Consider the following 15,399-nt stretch of genomic DNA (forward strand, 5'->3'; position numbering starts at 1 on the left):
TTATTTTTATATGTTTATAATAAACGGAAAGTTAATCGAAGAGGCCTAATAAAGGCGGAGAGATATAAAATATATAGAGGAAAATCTATAACGTGATATAATTACTAAAAGCCTAAACACACTTCCGTCTAAGGGAAGGGTCGGCCATTTAAAAGTGAAAGAAAGTCCATACTCTCTTTGTCACCATAATTAAATCTATCCAAAACGAGTTAAAGATTTAAGATGAAGATAAAACACCTGCATAGCGAAAGCTCAAAACTAGAATAAAGTACTTCACCAATTAGTTGTGAAAAAAACTCCAGTTTAGCAACAGCGAGTAAGTACGTCTTGTCGATTGCTCGACAGAGAGAAAATTGAGTCTTTGTTTACATTGAGTACTGGGTATCTGTACGACAGATGGCGCTGTTGGGCACACCCGCAACCTGTGTAGCGATCGCTGGCGAGTTTTTACCGTAGATTTGTCTGTCGGGCAACAGAGTTGCAGCTATATAATCACCGGCTAAGTTAAATATTGAAAAATACAGAATACTTTGTGTGAATGACTAAGTAGAATTTAGTTTCAATATATAAGTTTCTAGACCACTGGTCATCTCTGTATTCCATAAAATTTACTATCTTGGAACATAAAACAAAAAAATTTAATTTTTGTAACACTATTCCATCACTCTACTGTAGGAAAGTACTGTATATAACTGTACATTTACTCGTAAAACCAGTTCAAAAATAGGATTTCAATAATAAAACTTATTATTTCAATACTCAACTGATCTTCATAGTGCTTCTTTCTTGAACATGTTTAAATATTTTTAAAGAAAAACAGGGTCCTTTTATATAAACTACAGTACTTAGAGATTCTAATAATCTATTCATTCATAAAAAATACTGTGGCTTGGTTATCAAAATCAAATTATAAATCTAACTCCTAATAGCTTTTGGGCAAAAAAATAATGAAATAAATAATATGCTTTGCCAGTTACCTTAAATATATAGCAATCCATAGCTTCCTGAAATTCCCTTTAGAAAACTGCTTATGTTTAATGCTGTCAAACTGATTCTCAGAGTACTTCCAAACTTCTACGAGTATTCCTCCTTTAAGATGCAGCACAACATTAAAATGACACCACCAATGTCACTGACCTAAATTCCATTTTAGTATAAATCTAAGGAATAGAAGATTTACAATAATCCTTAACGAACAGCAAAATATATTTATGAATGACTGACAGCCAAAGAGTGAAAGTATGATAATCAGATCTAAACCAAATTTCTCAAGTTAAATCAAACGAAAAATTCAACGCCTCAAAAGAAAAGGTGAAAAAATACGAAAACTTTAAAGCACAAGTCAATCCTTCGACAACAATATTCATCAATCACACACACTTGACCACATAATTACCCAGTTCTATAGAAAACTAAAGGCTACCAAACAAAGGCAGCCTTGCCAAATCAACGATGGAGTATTGAAATCTTTCACCAGTCTCTAACTACTGTACGTGATATCACGCATCACCTTGAGATTAGTTCAGCATAAATCCCTAAAGTATGCTGTAATTGGCACTAAAAGCTAAATATTATGATATGTATCTTAGGGGTATTAGCAGTAATTACCCTATGTAAAAATGAGATGCATTACTGGAGTGGTTTCCAAAGTTGAGTTTCACAAGTCTGGCATAATTAGCCAAGGCATCAAGATCAATCACCTCACCCACTAACCTTTGCTTTCAGTCAGTTGATTGCACTTTCTCTAGTGAGCTCACATACATTTGTGTCCAAAATTCCTACAGCTATTTGTACACAATATAATGTTCTTTAAAAGGAAGGTAATGTTTTGTATTTTATTTTGCAATTCATCATCGTCATCTCCTACGCCTATTGAAGCAAAGGGCCTCAGTTAGATTTTCAACACGAGAGATAAATTCACCAAACTTTCAACTGGGCTCCACAAGGCACTAGAATAGTTGGAAGACCCAGGCCTACATGGCTGAGGACTGCAAAGCATGAAGTAGATGATGAATGGCGAAGCATTGATTTAAAAGCTCCAGATAGAGATGACTGGCGAAATCTATTTTACAATTACACTGTATCTAAGTGCATTTTAATCTACTGTATTGCATACATAGGTTTGTATCTTTAAAAGTCCTTAAAATGAAGGTTCTTATGTAGGGGACTTGCATATTGATAACTAATGTACTATTTCCTATTCAGATATGATAACTGATGCTCATAGCTACAGAGTAACAGAAAATCATTCATTACCAATAATATTTCGAAAGAAATTACATAAACTTTGCATTATAGTAATCTAACATTTGTAAAGAAATTTTGTCAATAAACAAAATAACTTTGAATAAGGCAAATTGGCTGTTTATTCAATCTGACCTGTACCCCAAACATTATCTTCTTATTTGAAAGCTAATAGTAACAACTACAATGTTTTAGAATAAAACAATTGATCCCAGGAAGAACAAAGTAAGAAATTAAACCGATGAATTAAAAATAAGGGGGGGGGGGAGTTCTCTGTAGTCTTAGAATTATCATTGTCTATACAAAAGAAACAAGCCACTTCCATATAAAGGGATCATGAGTCGCAGAAAAGAGGCTAGTAATCATCCCTCAATTTATAGTTAAACAATAAGATTACAATTCAACAACACAACGGAGTCACTTCACTTTGGTAGATTGAGGTGGTTCACCAAAAATGGGTGGTCCTCAAAGAGAGAAAATTGAAACAAGAAAAAGTTAAAGATGGACAGCCGGATGCAAGCAAACCTAAAAGTCAAAACAAACTGACCACCCTGTTTATTGTTGGGGTCATCAGTCAAAGTGAGAACACGTCATCCAATCGCGGACATAAAACTGGAACAGTATACGACATGAACTAAGGTCAGTAAAGTCACTCTGTGGCAAAGGTAAAATTTATCAAGAGAAGATATAAGATATAACGATCTTATTCTTGTAAAAATATTAAAGAGAAATAAATGAGACGCCAAATACTAGGATAATGTAATGGCTGAATGTGTGAGGTGCAGAAGGAAACTTACGCCATTAACACAGACCAACTAATTTAATACATTGTCATTTGTTCCACAAGTTTTAATAAATGAACAGCAAAAAGGGTGAAATAGTTGTAAGTTCAATATCAATAAACATTTTAAAGATTAAGTATCAGAAAAGATAAACTCATATAGGAATTAAAGGCAAATTGATTATGCAATGACCATTTAAAATTAATAAAAAGCTTCCAATAATAATCTAAATTAATGTAGATAGAAATTTAGAAGTGAATTTCTAAAGGGGAGTAGTAGCCACAGAGTGAAAGTTTAACCAAACCGTCAAGTCAATTACCATGAGTACCTAAAGCAGCAATAAAACCCAATCCAAGATACAAATTTCCGCTTACACCTTAATATTCATGGCCACACTAGTGGTTTAAAGTGCTCGAGTGATTGAAGAACAAACTTAAGTTTGTATTAATTCAATGATGAATCAGAATAAAAGTACAGTATGATATTCTTAGGTGTTGAAGCTCTGCGCTTCCCTAAATACAAGTCGTACCGGAGAATATTTTCTGCATCGAGAAGAGTTGTAAACTGAACTAGTGAATTGCATGTAATATTTACAATACAAGCCTTTAAATTCATTGTGTAGAATCAAATACAGTCTCTACCTGATACAAAGCTATCTAACCATAGACAAAATGTGTCATGAAATGTAAATCTAACGTATTCTAATAGCAGTCCATTGTTACTGATTTATTAACAAAATACAGTTATCCAAAGTACAAGTTGTAAGTATTTTCTACTTTTGAAAGTACAAGTTTTTTCTTCAGTTGACATCATTAATATCTTATCAGACAAGCAATCTGAATCTCCATCATGTTCAGACTTAGGTCTCTTGTACAGTTAATGTCTTTCAATTCCAATATGACCAATAACCTCATAAGGCTGCCCGGCCAAATAACAATTTGCTGAACTAGCGTTTCGTTGGTGAAGACTCCTGTAATGGTTTTATAAAACTAAATCTGCATTAAGACAATTTTCACTCTATTTTTTTTTTTAATCATGTTATGCCCCTCCAAAACTACTCACCTTCACCTCCGTGCAGGATACTTAACCACTTCCCCATTTCCATCTGCATTATATTTCTGAATAGTTCAACCAAACCACATTGTTACGGATCCTTAACACAATTCCCTATAGAGAATAAAAGTACAGTAGCGGCCAACACAGACAAATATACTTATGAGCATACTTTCAAATTAACCTTCTTAAGCTTAGCACTAATCCACTAACTTTTCCATTTTATCATATTTTGTTTTAACTCATTTGCACTTCAAGTATTTATATACTCTTATGCAACTAAAGAATATATAATGTTCAATACCCTGACAAACATGACATTAAGTATACAAAAAAAACTCATATGTGAAAACAGATCATTACCATGGTGACTTAGGGCTAAGATGCGATTGGCGGTACAGCCATCACCTACCCATTACCCTTCTGAAGAGAAAAATATACAATGGAATGTCATAATCTCCAAAAAAATTGGAGGGGGTCCGACTGTTATACACTACTTGGCCTCTTACCAAGTAACATTAAATTCACTATTAACTCTACTTTTTGTTTTTATCATCCCACTTTCCCTAAATATTTCCGTTTGACTCAGACAATATGAGAGCAGATACAACTCTGATATGTTTATGTCAAGTTCTAAAGTATCATTACATGTTCTACAAACAAAAATAATTCTCATCAAATATGCAGTAAAATTGTGAGAAAGTTAACTAAAAGAGGCCATTATGGCAACAAAAGATTGAGATGCTAAAATAACATATGGACGGGTATAATGAAACACCCACTAAAAATAAAAATGAACAAAATAACCTAACAGCTCTAATGCAATGCAAATACAGTTCTAACCATAAAATGCACTTGACAGGAATAATGACTAGGAAGTAACTAAATGGCTGTGTGTTCACTGATTAAGTCATTTACCACACCCTTAAATTTCCACAGGAGAGCATTATCAACATATTTATACTGTATCGTACATGAGACTTGAAAACACTAATTGTAGAATGAAATACCCCAATACAGAAAACCCTGTCTAATCAAACAAAACTTTTGTAGGAGTTCATAGTCATCTATAATCTATGAAGTTTTTAGTTTTAGTAGTAAAAAAATGTGTTACATGAAGTCCTGAGCCTCGCATTTTCATTAAAATTCAAATGAAATCAGGAATAAACAAGATAAGGATATACTTAAAAGACTAATTAACACTACTTCACATTTCTAAGTTGCCTAAGTTTTCTGGCTAAATTACTATCTATTTCATTTACATATAATCAATCACTAACTTACAACTTTAGGCTTCATTCTCAAATGACAGCTGCAAAATCAAGCGTCACCCCTCCAGTTCATGAGTTCCCCATCAAGAGTCATCAAACACAGACCCTGAGATGGAGGAGGTCTTAACTTGTTATCATTAGCCGAGGCCATGATCTTCAAAAAGCCCTTGTGGGGTTTCTTCCTGCAAACATAAAATTAAAAATAAAAGCACTTCAAGATCAAATGAAATAATTAAAAACATTATGAAAAAAAACTATAAATTTAGATGGAAAATTTACTCTTAAAGCAAAAAAATCTTGGGTAATCCTCACATACACTTACTATATCATCTCCAATAAAGTATGATTATTATCGCTTATCATAAGCATACTATTATCATTATTGTTATTATCCCAGGACTCGTACATAGCCTGCATGGTGTATTAAAAAACCTTTTAACTCTTTCCCTCTCTTGAATGAACATGTGTATGCATAGAGCCATCCTTGCGTTGATTATTCAGCATTTGAGATACAGTATTCAGGTCCCCATTTGTCTTCTTCCAAGACCAAACTGATACTCATGCAGCTCACCATCTTCATTAAGTCAATGAATTCTTGAAGTGTCACACTATAATTTCATCACTGTTCTTCCTTTGGTCTGTATCATATTGCCTTTCCTGCAGCATCCTAAGCCAGCCAGGACTATACTAAATACATTGACAATACCTTGTTATCCTTCTAAACTCCAAGGATAATTTCCTTATAAATTATTCATCAAGGATAATAAGAACAAATAGATGCAATAAAGTGATTAATGCTGATAGACACAAAGGATCTTGAGAGGTGAAGAATATCCTTCCAAAAATCTATCGAGTCGATTGTGATAAAAAAGAAAATAGACTATCTTCCAAAGTCTCAGTTAGCCAATACAATTCTAAATTGTGTACCTGACACTCGCTCCCTTTCTATGGGATAAAAGAATACAATAATACCCAATGTTGAATATGACATCAGAATTGAATTATCAATGAATAAGGTCCTAAGTACTCGAGCAGCAATAAGAAATTATACATAAAAAAAAACCATATTACAAGGTAGCTGTAATTATCCACCAAATGAGCAACCAACATTTCAAAAATAAGTTTGTGCATCAGCACTAATTCAAGATTGAAAAGATACTCTCTACCTTAATTAAAGAACACAAGAAGGCTTACATTCTAAAACCATTATACAAGAATCAGAATTAACCAACAAGTCATTTGGGTTCATAAATGTAAACTTTATTACCTCTTTCAAACTAACGATTCAAAGTACAGTACAGTACATTATGGATAGCCCAAAACACTATTTATAAATTTTGAACATACTGAAAACAAGTTCCAAATAGAATCTAACCTAATATGAAATGTATACAGTAAAGAGACAGTGTTACCACACAGACCTAAAACTCATGCTTCAGCATCAATGACCATAGTTGTTGCAACACCGGTTTATATATATCTAAAACGTCGGACATCTTCAAAAACACAAAATAACACCAAGCCAAATAAAACACGTCTGACCAACGCAGGTGCTGATAAAGGAATGATGATAAGGGGTGGAGAGATGTAGGGGTAGAGGGGGGATGTTGATGAAGGAGAGGTCTAACTGGTGAGGGATCTATGGTCGTGGTTCAATCACGCCCCAGTTTTCTATACCGACACTCAAAGAGTGAGCGACCTAGGTTTATTCCTGGCATTCCATGCGTCTTTTTTTCTCTGGTATATTAAGCAATAACTATGCCTTAGAAATGGTGCTAGGGGAGCATTTCACGGAGCGACACAGGTCGAGCCCAGAAATAGTTTTTTCCTTCGTCAAAATCCCTCATTCATTCTGAAACCATAAGAAGCTTAAGATGATAATGACATTGTAACAGTAGAGAAGCTATACCTAATCTTCTAATAAATATTTGTGGCTACTGCAAATCCTCAAAACAAGGCTATGCAAAAGAAAAATAGGTTCTTACACCATAAGGACACTGTATACCAATTGCTTTTAGTGTATAAAACCACCTCATGAAGCCTGAAGTTCCTACAGTGGTGCTAATTATATACTGTACTGTACTATCCCATCAAAGTTTTTCTTTTTGAGCAAGGAACTTCTTTACATTAAACAAAGTAATTGTCACTGGAGGTGCTTTCCCAGCAGGGACTAAATATTTTGATTATTAAGAAATTGATTACATATCTTAAAAAACCAGTAAAGTTGTTTTATATTAGCGGCTCCTGAAAATACTTCAGGATTTTTTGTGGTCATGAACTTACCTCTATCAAGTTGTCAAGCTTCTCATTGATGAAAGACACTGAATGAAGAAATGTAAGACGAGCTATGATTTCCGGATACCTTTATGCCTACCACTTGCTGGGCCTTTCAGCAACCAACCACAACAGTTGTTTATTTCTATGGTGTTATGTTGACATAAACACCCTGTTCATTGAAAGTACGCACCTCTAAGCAGTTTATATCACATTTTTGGGCTCAGGCCATGTCGTCCTGATGGAAGGTTCCTTCAGTAGCTTCCTAGGGTATATTTGACTACAGGAACCTTCCATCATGACGCCATTGCAATCTCACCCAAAAATAGATTTTCCGTTTTATGTGTAGGAGCTGTTGGAATTTCTCTCTTTCAAAGCACTTATTTAGTGTGTTGGCAACATCAGCCAGCCATGAAAATTTAAATAATCCATCAGGTATAATGTTACACACATTAATGGCAGTAGAGGGGTTCATGAAAAATGTTATTTAGATAATAAAATAAATTTTTGAATATACTTACCCGGTGATTATAATAGCTGCAACTCTGTTGCTCGACAGAAAACTCTAAGGTAAAACTCGCCAGCGATCGCTACACAGGTTGCGGGTGTGCCCAACAGCGCCATCTGTCGTCCAGATACCCAGTACTCAATGTAAACAAAAGACTCAATTTTCTCCTCGTTCCACTGCGTCTCTATTGGGGAGGAAGGGAGGGTCCTTTAATTTATAATCACCGGGTAAGTATATTCAAAAATTTATTTTATTATCAAAATAACATTTTTCAATATTTAACTTAGCCGGTGTTTATAATAGCTGATTCACACCCAGGGGGGTGGGTAGAGACCAGCAATATATGTTTACATTATTATGAGCTAAGAGTTTTTATTTCATTTTAGAAGTTATCAAAATAACAAAAACAAAATAAATAGGTACCTGGTAAGGAAGTCGACTTGAACAATTACTCTGCCTTTTTAAGTACGTCTTCCTTACGGAGCCTCGCGATCCTCTCAGGATGCTGATCGACCCCTAGGATCTGAAGTATCAAGGGTTGCAACCCATACAACAGGACCTCATCAAAACCCCTAATCTAGGCGCTTCTCAAGAAATGACTTTGACCACCCGCCAAATCAACCAGGATGCGAAAGGCTTCTTAGCCTTCCGGACAACCCAAAAACAACAATAAAAACATTTCAAGAGAAAGATTAAAAAGGTTATGGAATTAGGGAATTGTTGTGGTTGAGCCCTCACCCACTACTGCACTCGCTGCTACGAATGGTCCCAGAGTGTAGCAGTCCTCGTAAAGAGACTGGACATCCTTAAGATAAAAAGACGCGAACACTGACTTGCTTCTCCAATAGGTTGCGTCCATTATACTTCGCAGAGATCTATTTTGTTTAAAGGCCACGGAAGTTGCGACAGCTCTAACTTCGTGTGTCCTTACCTTCAGCAAAGCTTGGTCTTCCTCACTCAGATGGGTATGAGCTTCTCATATTAACAGTCTGATAAAATAGGATAAAGCATTCTTTGACATAGGCAAAGATGGTTTCTTAACTGAACACCATAAAGCTTCAGACGGGCCTCGTAAAGGTTTAGTTCGTTTTAAATAGAACTTAAGAGCTCTCACAGGGCATAAGACTCTTTCTAGTTCATTTCCAGCCATATTCGATAAGCTTGGAATATCGAACGATTTTGGCCAAGGTCGAGAAGGCAGCTCGTTTTTGGCTAGAAAACCAAGTTGTAGAGAACATGTAGCCGTTTCAGATGAGAATCCGATGTTCTTGCTGAAGGCATGAATCTCACTGACTCTTTTAGCTGTGGCTAAGCATACCAGGAAAAGTGTCTTTAATGTGAGATCTTTCAGGGAGGCTGATTGTAGCGGCTCGAACCTGTCTGACATGAGGAATCTTAGTACCACGTCTAAATTCCAACCAGGTGTAACCAAACGACGCTCCTTCGTGGTCTCAAAAGACTTAAGGAGGTCCTGTAGATCTTTATTGTTGGAAAGATCTAAGCCTCTGTGACGGAAGACTGATGCCAACATGCTTCTGTAACCCTTGATAGTGGGAGCTGAAAGAGATCGTTCTTTCCTCAGATATAAGAGGAAGTCAGCTATTTGAGTTACAGAGGTACTGGTCGAGGATACAGATACTGACTTGCACCAGTTTCGGAAGACTTCCCACTTCGATTGGTAGACTCTAAGGGTGGATGTTCTCCTTGCTCTAGCAATCGCTCTGGCTGCCTCCTTCGAAAAGCCTCTAGCTCTCGAGAGTCTTTCGATAGTCTGAAGGCAGTCAGACGAAGAGTGTGGAGGCCTTGGTGTACCTTCTTTATGTGTGGCTGACGTAGAAGGTCCACCCTTAGAGGAAGAGTTCTGGGAACGTCTACTAGCCATCGAAGTACCTCGGTGAACCATTCTCTCGCGGGCCAGAGGGGAGCAACTAGCGTCAACCTTGTCCCTTCGTGAGAGGCGAACTTCTGCAGTACCTTGTTGACAATCTTGAACGGAGGGAATGCATATAGATCTAGATGTGACCAATCTAGGAGAAAGGCATCTATATGAACTGCTGCTGGGTCCGGGATTGGTGAGCAATATATTGGGAGCCTCTTGGTCATCGAGGTTGCAAAGAGATCTATGGTTGGCTGGCCCCAGGTGGCCCAAAGTCTCTTGCATACATCCTTGTGGAGGGTCCATTCTGTTGGAATTATTTGTCCCTTCCAACTGAGACAATCTGCCATGACATTCAAGTTGCCTTGGATGAACCTCGTTACTAGTGATATGTTTAGACCTTTTGACCAGGTGAGGAGGTCCCTTGCGATCTCGTACAACGTCAGTGAGTGGGTCCCTCCTTGCTTGGAGATGTACGCCAAAGCAGTGGTGTTGTCCGAGTTCACCTCCACCACTTTGCCTTGAAGGAGAGACCTGAAGCTTTTCAAGGCCAGATGTACTGCCAGTAGCTCCTTGCAGTTGATATGCATTGTCCTTTGACTCGAGTTCCATATTCCCGAGCATTTCCGACCATCTAATGTCGCACCCCAGCCTACGTCCGATGCGTCCGAGAAGAGAACGTGGTTGGGAGTCTGAACAGCCAGGGGCAGACCCTCTCTGAGGCTGATACTGTCCTTCCACCATGTCAAGCAAGACTTCATCTTCTCGGAAATGGGGATCGAGACCGCTTCTAGCGTCTTGTCCTTTTTCCAGTGAAATGCTAGGTGATATTGAAGAGGACGGAGGTGTAGTCTTCCTAATGACACGAACTGTTCCAGGGATGATAGCGTCCCTATCAGACTCATCCACTTCCTGACTGAACATCGTTCCTTCTTCAGCATGTTCTGGATGCATAACTGGGCTTGGCTTGTTCTGGGGGCCGACGGAAAAGCCCGAAAAGCTACACTGTGAATCTCCATCCCTAAATACACAATAGTTTGGGATGGGACCACTTGTGACTTTTCCATATTGACAAGGAGACCCAATTCCTTGGTCAGATCTAGGGTCCACTTTAGATCCTTCAGACAGCGACGACTGGAAGAAGCTCTGAGAAGCCAGTCGTCCAAATAGAGGGAGGCTCGGATGTCCGCTAAATGAAGGAATTTGGCTACATTCCTCATCAGCCTCGTAAACACAAGAGGAGCTGTGCTTAGGCCAAAGCACAGGGCTTGAAACTGGTAGACAACCTTTTCGAAGACAAATCTCAGAAAAGGTTGGGAGTCCGGGTGGATGGGGACGTGGAAGTAGGCGTCCCTTAGGTCTAAAGAGACCATCCAGTCTTCCCTTCTGACCGCTGCTAGAACAGACTTTGTCGTCTCCATGGAGAACGTCTGCTTTGTGACAAAGACATTCAGCGCACTGACGTCTAGCACCGGCCTCCACCCTCCTGTCTTCTTTGACACCAAGAAGAGACGGTTGTAGAATCCCGGGGTTTGATGGTCCAGGACTTTGACTACCGCTCCCTTCTCTAGTAAGAGAGACACTTCCTGTTTCAATGCTCGTCTCTTGTCTTCCTCTCTGTACCTGGGAGAGAGATCAATGGGAGACGTTGCTAGAGGGGGTTTTCGTACAAACGGGATCTTGTACCCTTCTCTGAGCAACTTCACAGATTGTGCATCTGCGCCTCTCTTTTCCCAGGTCTGCCAGAAGTTCTTGAGTCTGGCTCCCACTGCTGTCTGAAGAAGCTGGCAGTCAGACTCTGCCCTTAAAGGACTTGGTTCCTTTCTTCTTTCCACGTCTCCCTTCGGCACGAGCACCTCCTCTGCTGGAGGCTCTGCCACGAAAGGGCGGAATAAAACGGGACGCTGGAGTGTCCATCCTTGGTCTAGCTGACAGGGTAGGCAAAGGGGTGGCTTTGCGAGCAGATGACGCAACAAGATCGTGAGTATCCTTCTGTATCAAAGAAGCGGCAATTTCCTTAATCAGGTCCTCTGGAAAAAGGCACTTGGAAAGAGGAGCAAACAGAAGTTCGGATCTCTGGCATGGTGTAACTCCAGCTGAAAGGAATGAGCATAGGTTTTTGCGCTTCTTAAGGACTCCGGACACAAAAGATGCAGCATGCTCATTAGACCCATCACGTACGGCCTTGTCCATGCAGGACATAATGAGCAAGGAAGTCTCCTTCTCCATCGGAGAGATCTTTGTGCTAAGAGCTCCTAGACACCAGTCTAGGAAGTTAAAAACCTCGAAGGCTCTAAAGATACCTTTCAAAAGGTGGTCCAGGTCCGAAGATGACCAACATATTTTTGAGCGTCTCATGGCTAGGCGGCGGGGAGAGTCTACAAGACTTGAGAAGTCGCCCTGGGCAGAGGCAGGAACTCCCAAGCCGAGAACTTCTCTCGTGGCATACCAGACGCTCGATCTAGAAGAGAGTCTAGCAGGGGGAAATGTAAAAGCTGTCTTCCCTAAACTCTTTTTGGACTGTAGCCATTCTCCTATCACCCGCAAAGCTCTCTTGGACGAGCGTGCGAGGACGAGTCTAGTAAAGGCAGGAGTGGTTGACGGCATGCCTAACACAAACTCTGACGGAGGAGAACGCGGAGCCACAGACACAAACTGGTCCGGAAACATCTCTTTGAACAGGGCCAAAACTTTCCTAAAGTCCAAAGAGGGTTGCGTAGACTTAGGCTCGTCCAGTTCTGAATGCGGTTCATCTACGTGTGCAGCACCATCATCATCAGAAAGTCCCTCATCCGAGTATTGATGAGGAAGCGGCAACGGAGTGGGTAACGGCTGGTTAGCTGAGTCCGGTCGCACGGGTGCATACGTGACTGAGCCGGACTCAACGTCATGGAACTGTTGCCCAGTCTGTGAGCTGGCAACAACCATAGCAGCGCGGGGACGCACAGCGTCTACTCCAGACTGTCTAGACTGATGTGGGTGAGCAGTGGCAACCACACTGGGTTGCGGAGGTTGACGCACCGCGTCAAAACAAAACAACTCTGACGGTTGTTGAACCGCACGAACGTCAACGGATACCTCCGTGCGTCGCTGAACGTCAACATGCGGCTGGCAGATCACACTGGAACACATGGGTGGCGGAACTCTCTCAACTGGAGTGCGTGACAAGGTTACCTCAGCGTCCCCAGGACGCACAACCGATCGTGTGGGTGGTTGTAGGCAAAGAGCTGCACTAGCTGGTGCGGCAGCAACCTTCTCCGCACGAAAGTCCTGCATAAGCGACGTTAGTTGAGACTGCATGTCTTGCAGTAAAGACCAATTAGGGTCTACAGGAGCAGGTGCGGCGACAGACGGTGTAACTGTCTGAAGCGGTACCGCTTTGCCTCTCTTAGGAGGTGAGCAGTCATCGGATGACTGCAGCGAGTCCGAACTGACCCAGTGGCTACAGCTGGGCCGTTGGACTTGTGCGGAAGGGACCGACTTGCGCTTTAACGGTCGTGAGACCTTGGTCCATGGTTTCTTGCGAGAAACACCTTCCGAAGACGAGGTATAAATGGGCTCTCTCGTCTTTGTTAGGCAGGGGCGATCTTGGGTAGATACGCCCGATACCACGGAGGGAACGTCTGTTCGCTGATTAAAGCCTCTCGAACCCATTTGTCGTACGACATTGCTTCTCCCCTGGACTTGGGAGCTTGCAAGAGGTCCCGGACTAGGAGGACGACAGGCACGAACAGACGAACCCTCAAGCGCAACACTATCCACAACACTATCACTCACTTTAACACTTCCCACTGCACTTTTACACTTCAGCTCCTTCACATCCGCCATGAGCTGATTACGGTCACTAGCCAGGGACTCAACTCTCTCACCCAGAGCTTGGATGGCACGCATCATATCAGCCATCGAAGGTTCCTGAGTGCCAGGAGGGGGATTAGGAGCAACCACTACAGGGGAAGGAATAGGTTGTGGGGCATGAGGAGAGGAAATGTCAATAGAACGAGAGGAACTTCTCCTAACTCTATCTCTCTCTAGCCTACGTGTATACTTTTGGAATTCGATAAAATTGAATTCCGAAAGCCCAACGCACTTCTCACATCGATCTTCCAATTGACAGGTTTTATCCCGACAATTGGAACAAACAGTGTGAGGGTCGATAGAGGCCTTTGGAAGACGCCTTGAACAGTCCCTAGCATTGCACTTCCTAAATTTTGGGACTTGTGAAGGGTCAGCCATTTTGAATTGGTCAAAGGGGAATTCAAAAACTATCAAAAAGTCATCAACAAAGAATCCGTAATCAAAAAGACTTCAAGGATTTGTGAAGAGAAAGCCTGCACAGCGAAAGCTCAAAACTAGAATAGTGTACTTCACCAATTAGTTGTGAAAACAAATCCAGTTTAGCAACAGCGAGTAAGTACGTCTTCTCGGTAGCACGACAGAGAGAAAATTGAGTCTTTTGTTTACATTGAGTACTGGGTATCTGGACGACAGATGGCGCTGTTGGGCACACCAGCAACCTGTGTAGCGATCGCTGGCGAGTTTTACCTTAGAGTTTTCTATCGAGCAACAGAGTTGCAGCTATTATAATCACCGGCTAAGTTAAATGTTGAAAAATTAAAATTAAAACAATAAAGAAAAAGTAACAGGGACCAAATTCAAGAATACAGTTGAAGACTGTAAATATAAGTGCTTTATTGCTCCCTTTCGAGGAAAACTTCTCATATCTGTTCATACCCTTATAAATTAAAAAACATACTTACCACACACATAGTCCTCATGACAGGACTTTCCTGTACATACTGAATAAGAATCACCTTCATAGGCAGAAACTGAAATCCTCTATGCTATTCTGTAACACGTTCAAAATAAATCCTGCGGAAATGGGTAACATCATCATGTTCAAAATACAAAACTCTTCTCTTTTATAGCCTTCCAAATGACTGCAATTCACAATATGGAAACAACATTAGCATAAGAAGGGAGGGCAGAAATATATAAGCGAAATAAATATGGTGCTAATTATACTCCTAATATTAGTTTTAAAACCTCCTTAAATCAAAATTTTCAATTAGTAATCAAGCTGATAGCAGATTAAAAGTCACATTTCTAGATTTGTTGATGGTCTGATGTGCTATGAAATAAGATGAGAAGTCTTTAATCTTTAATCAAATTCAATAAAAGAAATTTTAATTTGAATATAAGGCATGCAAGTACAGTATTTCTTGTAATATTCCTATGATATAATGTTTGGAGTAATCTGATAAGTTTTAGAGAGACTTTAATGAATTTTCCTGTTATTTGAGTACTTTCATAACACACTCGATGTGCAGGCAACGTTATCTTTTACAGTAAATATGATATTTTAATTATGAAATAAATTTTTGAATATACTTA

General features: G+C 39.8%; 1 protein-coding gene across 1 annotated transcript in view; it reads right to left on the minus strand.

Annotated features, from left to right (window-relative positions):
* Positions 1 to 3,610: 3,610 nt before the first annotated feature.
* Positions 3,611 to 15,399, minus strand: part of AP-1sigma (AP-1 complex subunit sigma-2) — an 84,063-nt gene continuing 72,274 nt past the window's right edge. The window contains exon 5 of the mRNA XM_068366435.1: positions 3,611 to 5,532. Coding sequence (XP_068222536.1) covers positions 5,488 to 5,532 — 45 coding nt within the window. The 3' untranslated portion in view covers positions 3,611 to 5,487. The remainder of the gene's footprint in view (positions 5,533 to 15,399) is intronic.

Source organism: Palaemon carinicauda, chromosome 44, assembly GCF_036898095.1.
Source record: "Palaemon carinicauda isolate YSFRI2023 chromosome 44, ASM3689809v2, whole genome shotgun sequence".
In the NCBI taxonomy this organism is placed as follows: Eukaryota; Metazoa; Arthropoda; class Malacostraca; order Decapoda; family Palaemonidae; genus Palaemon; species Palaemon carinicauda.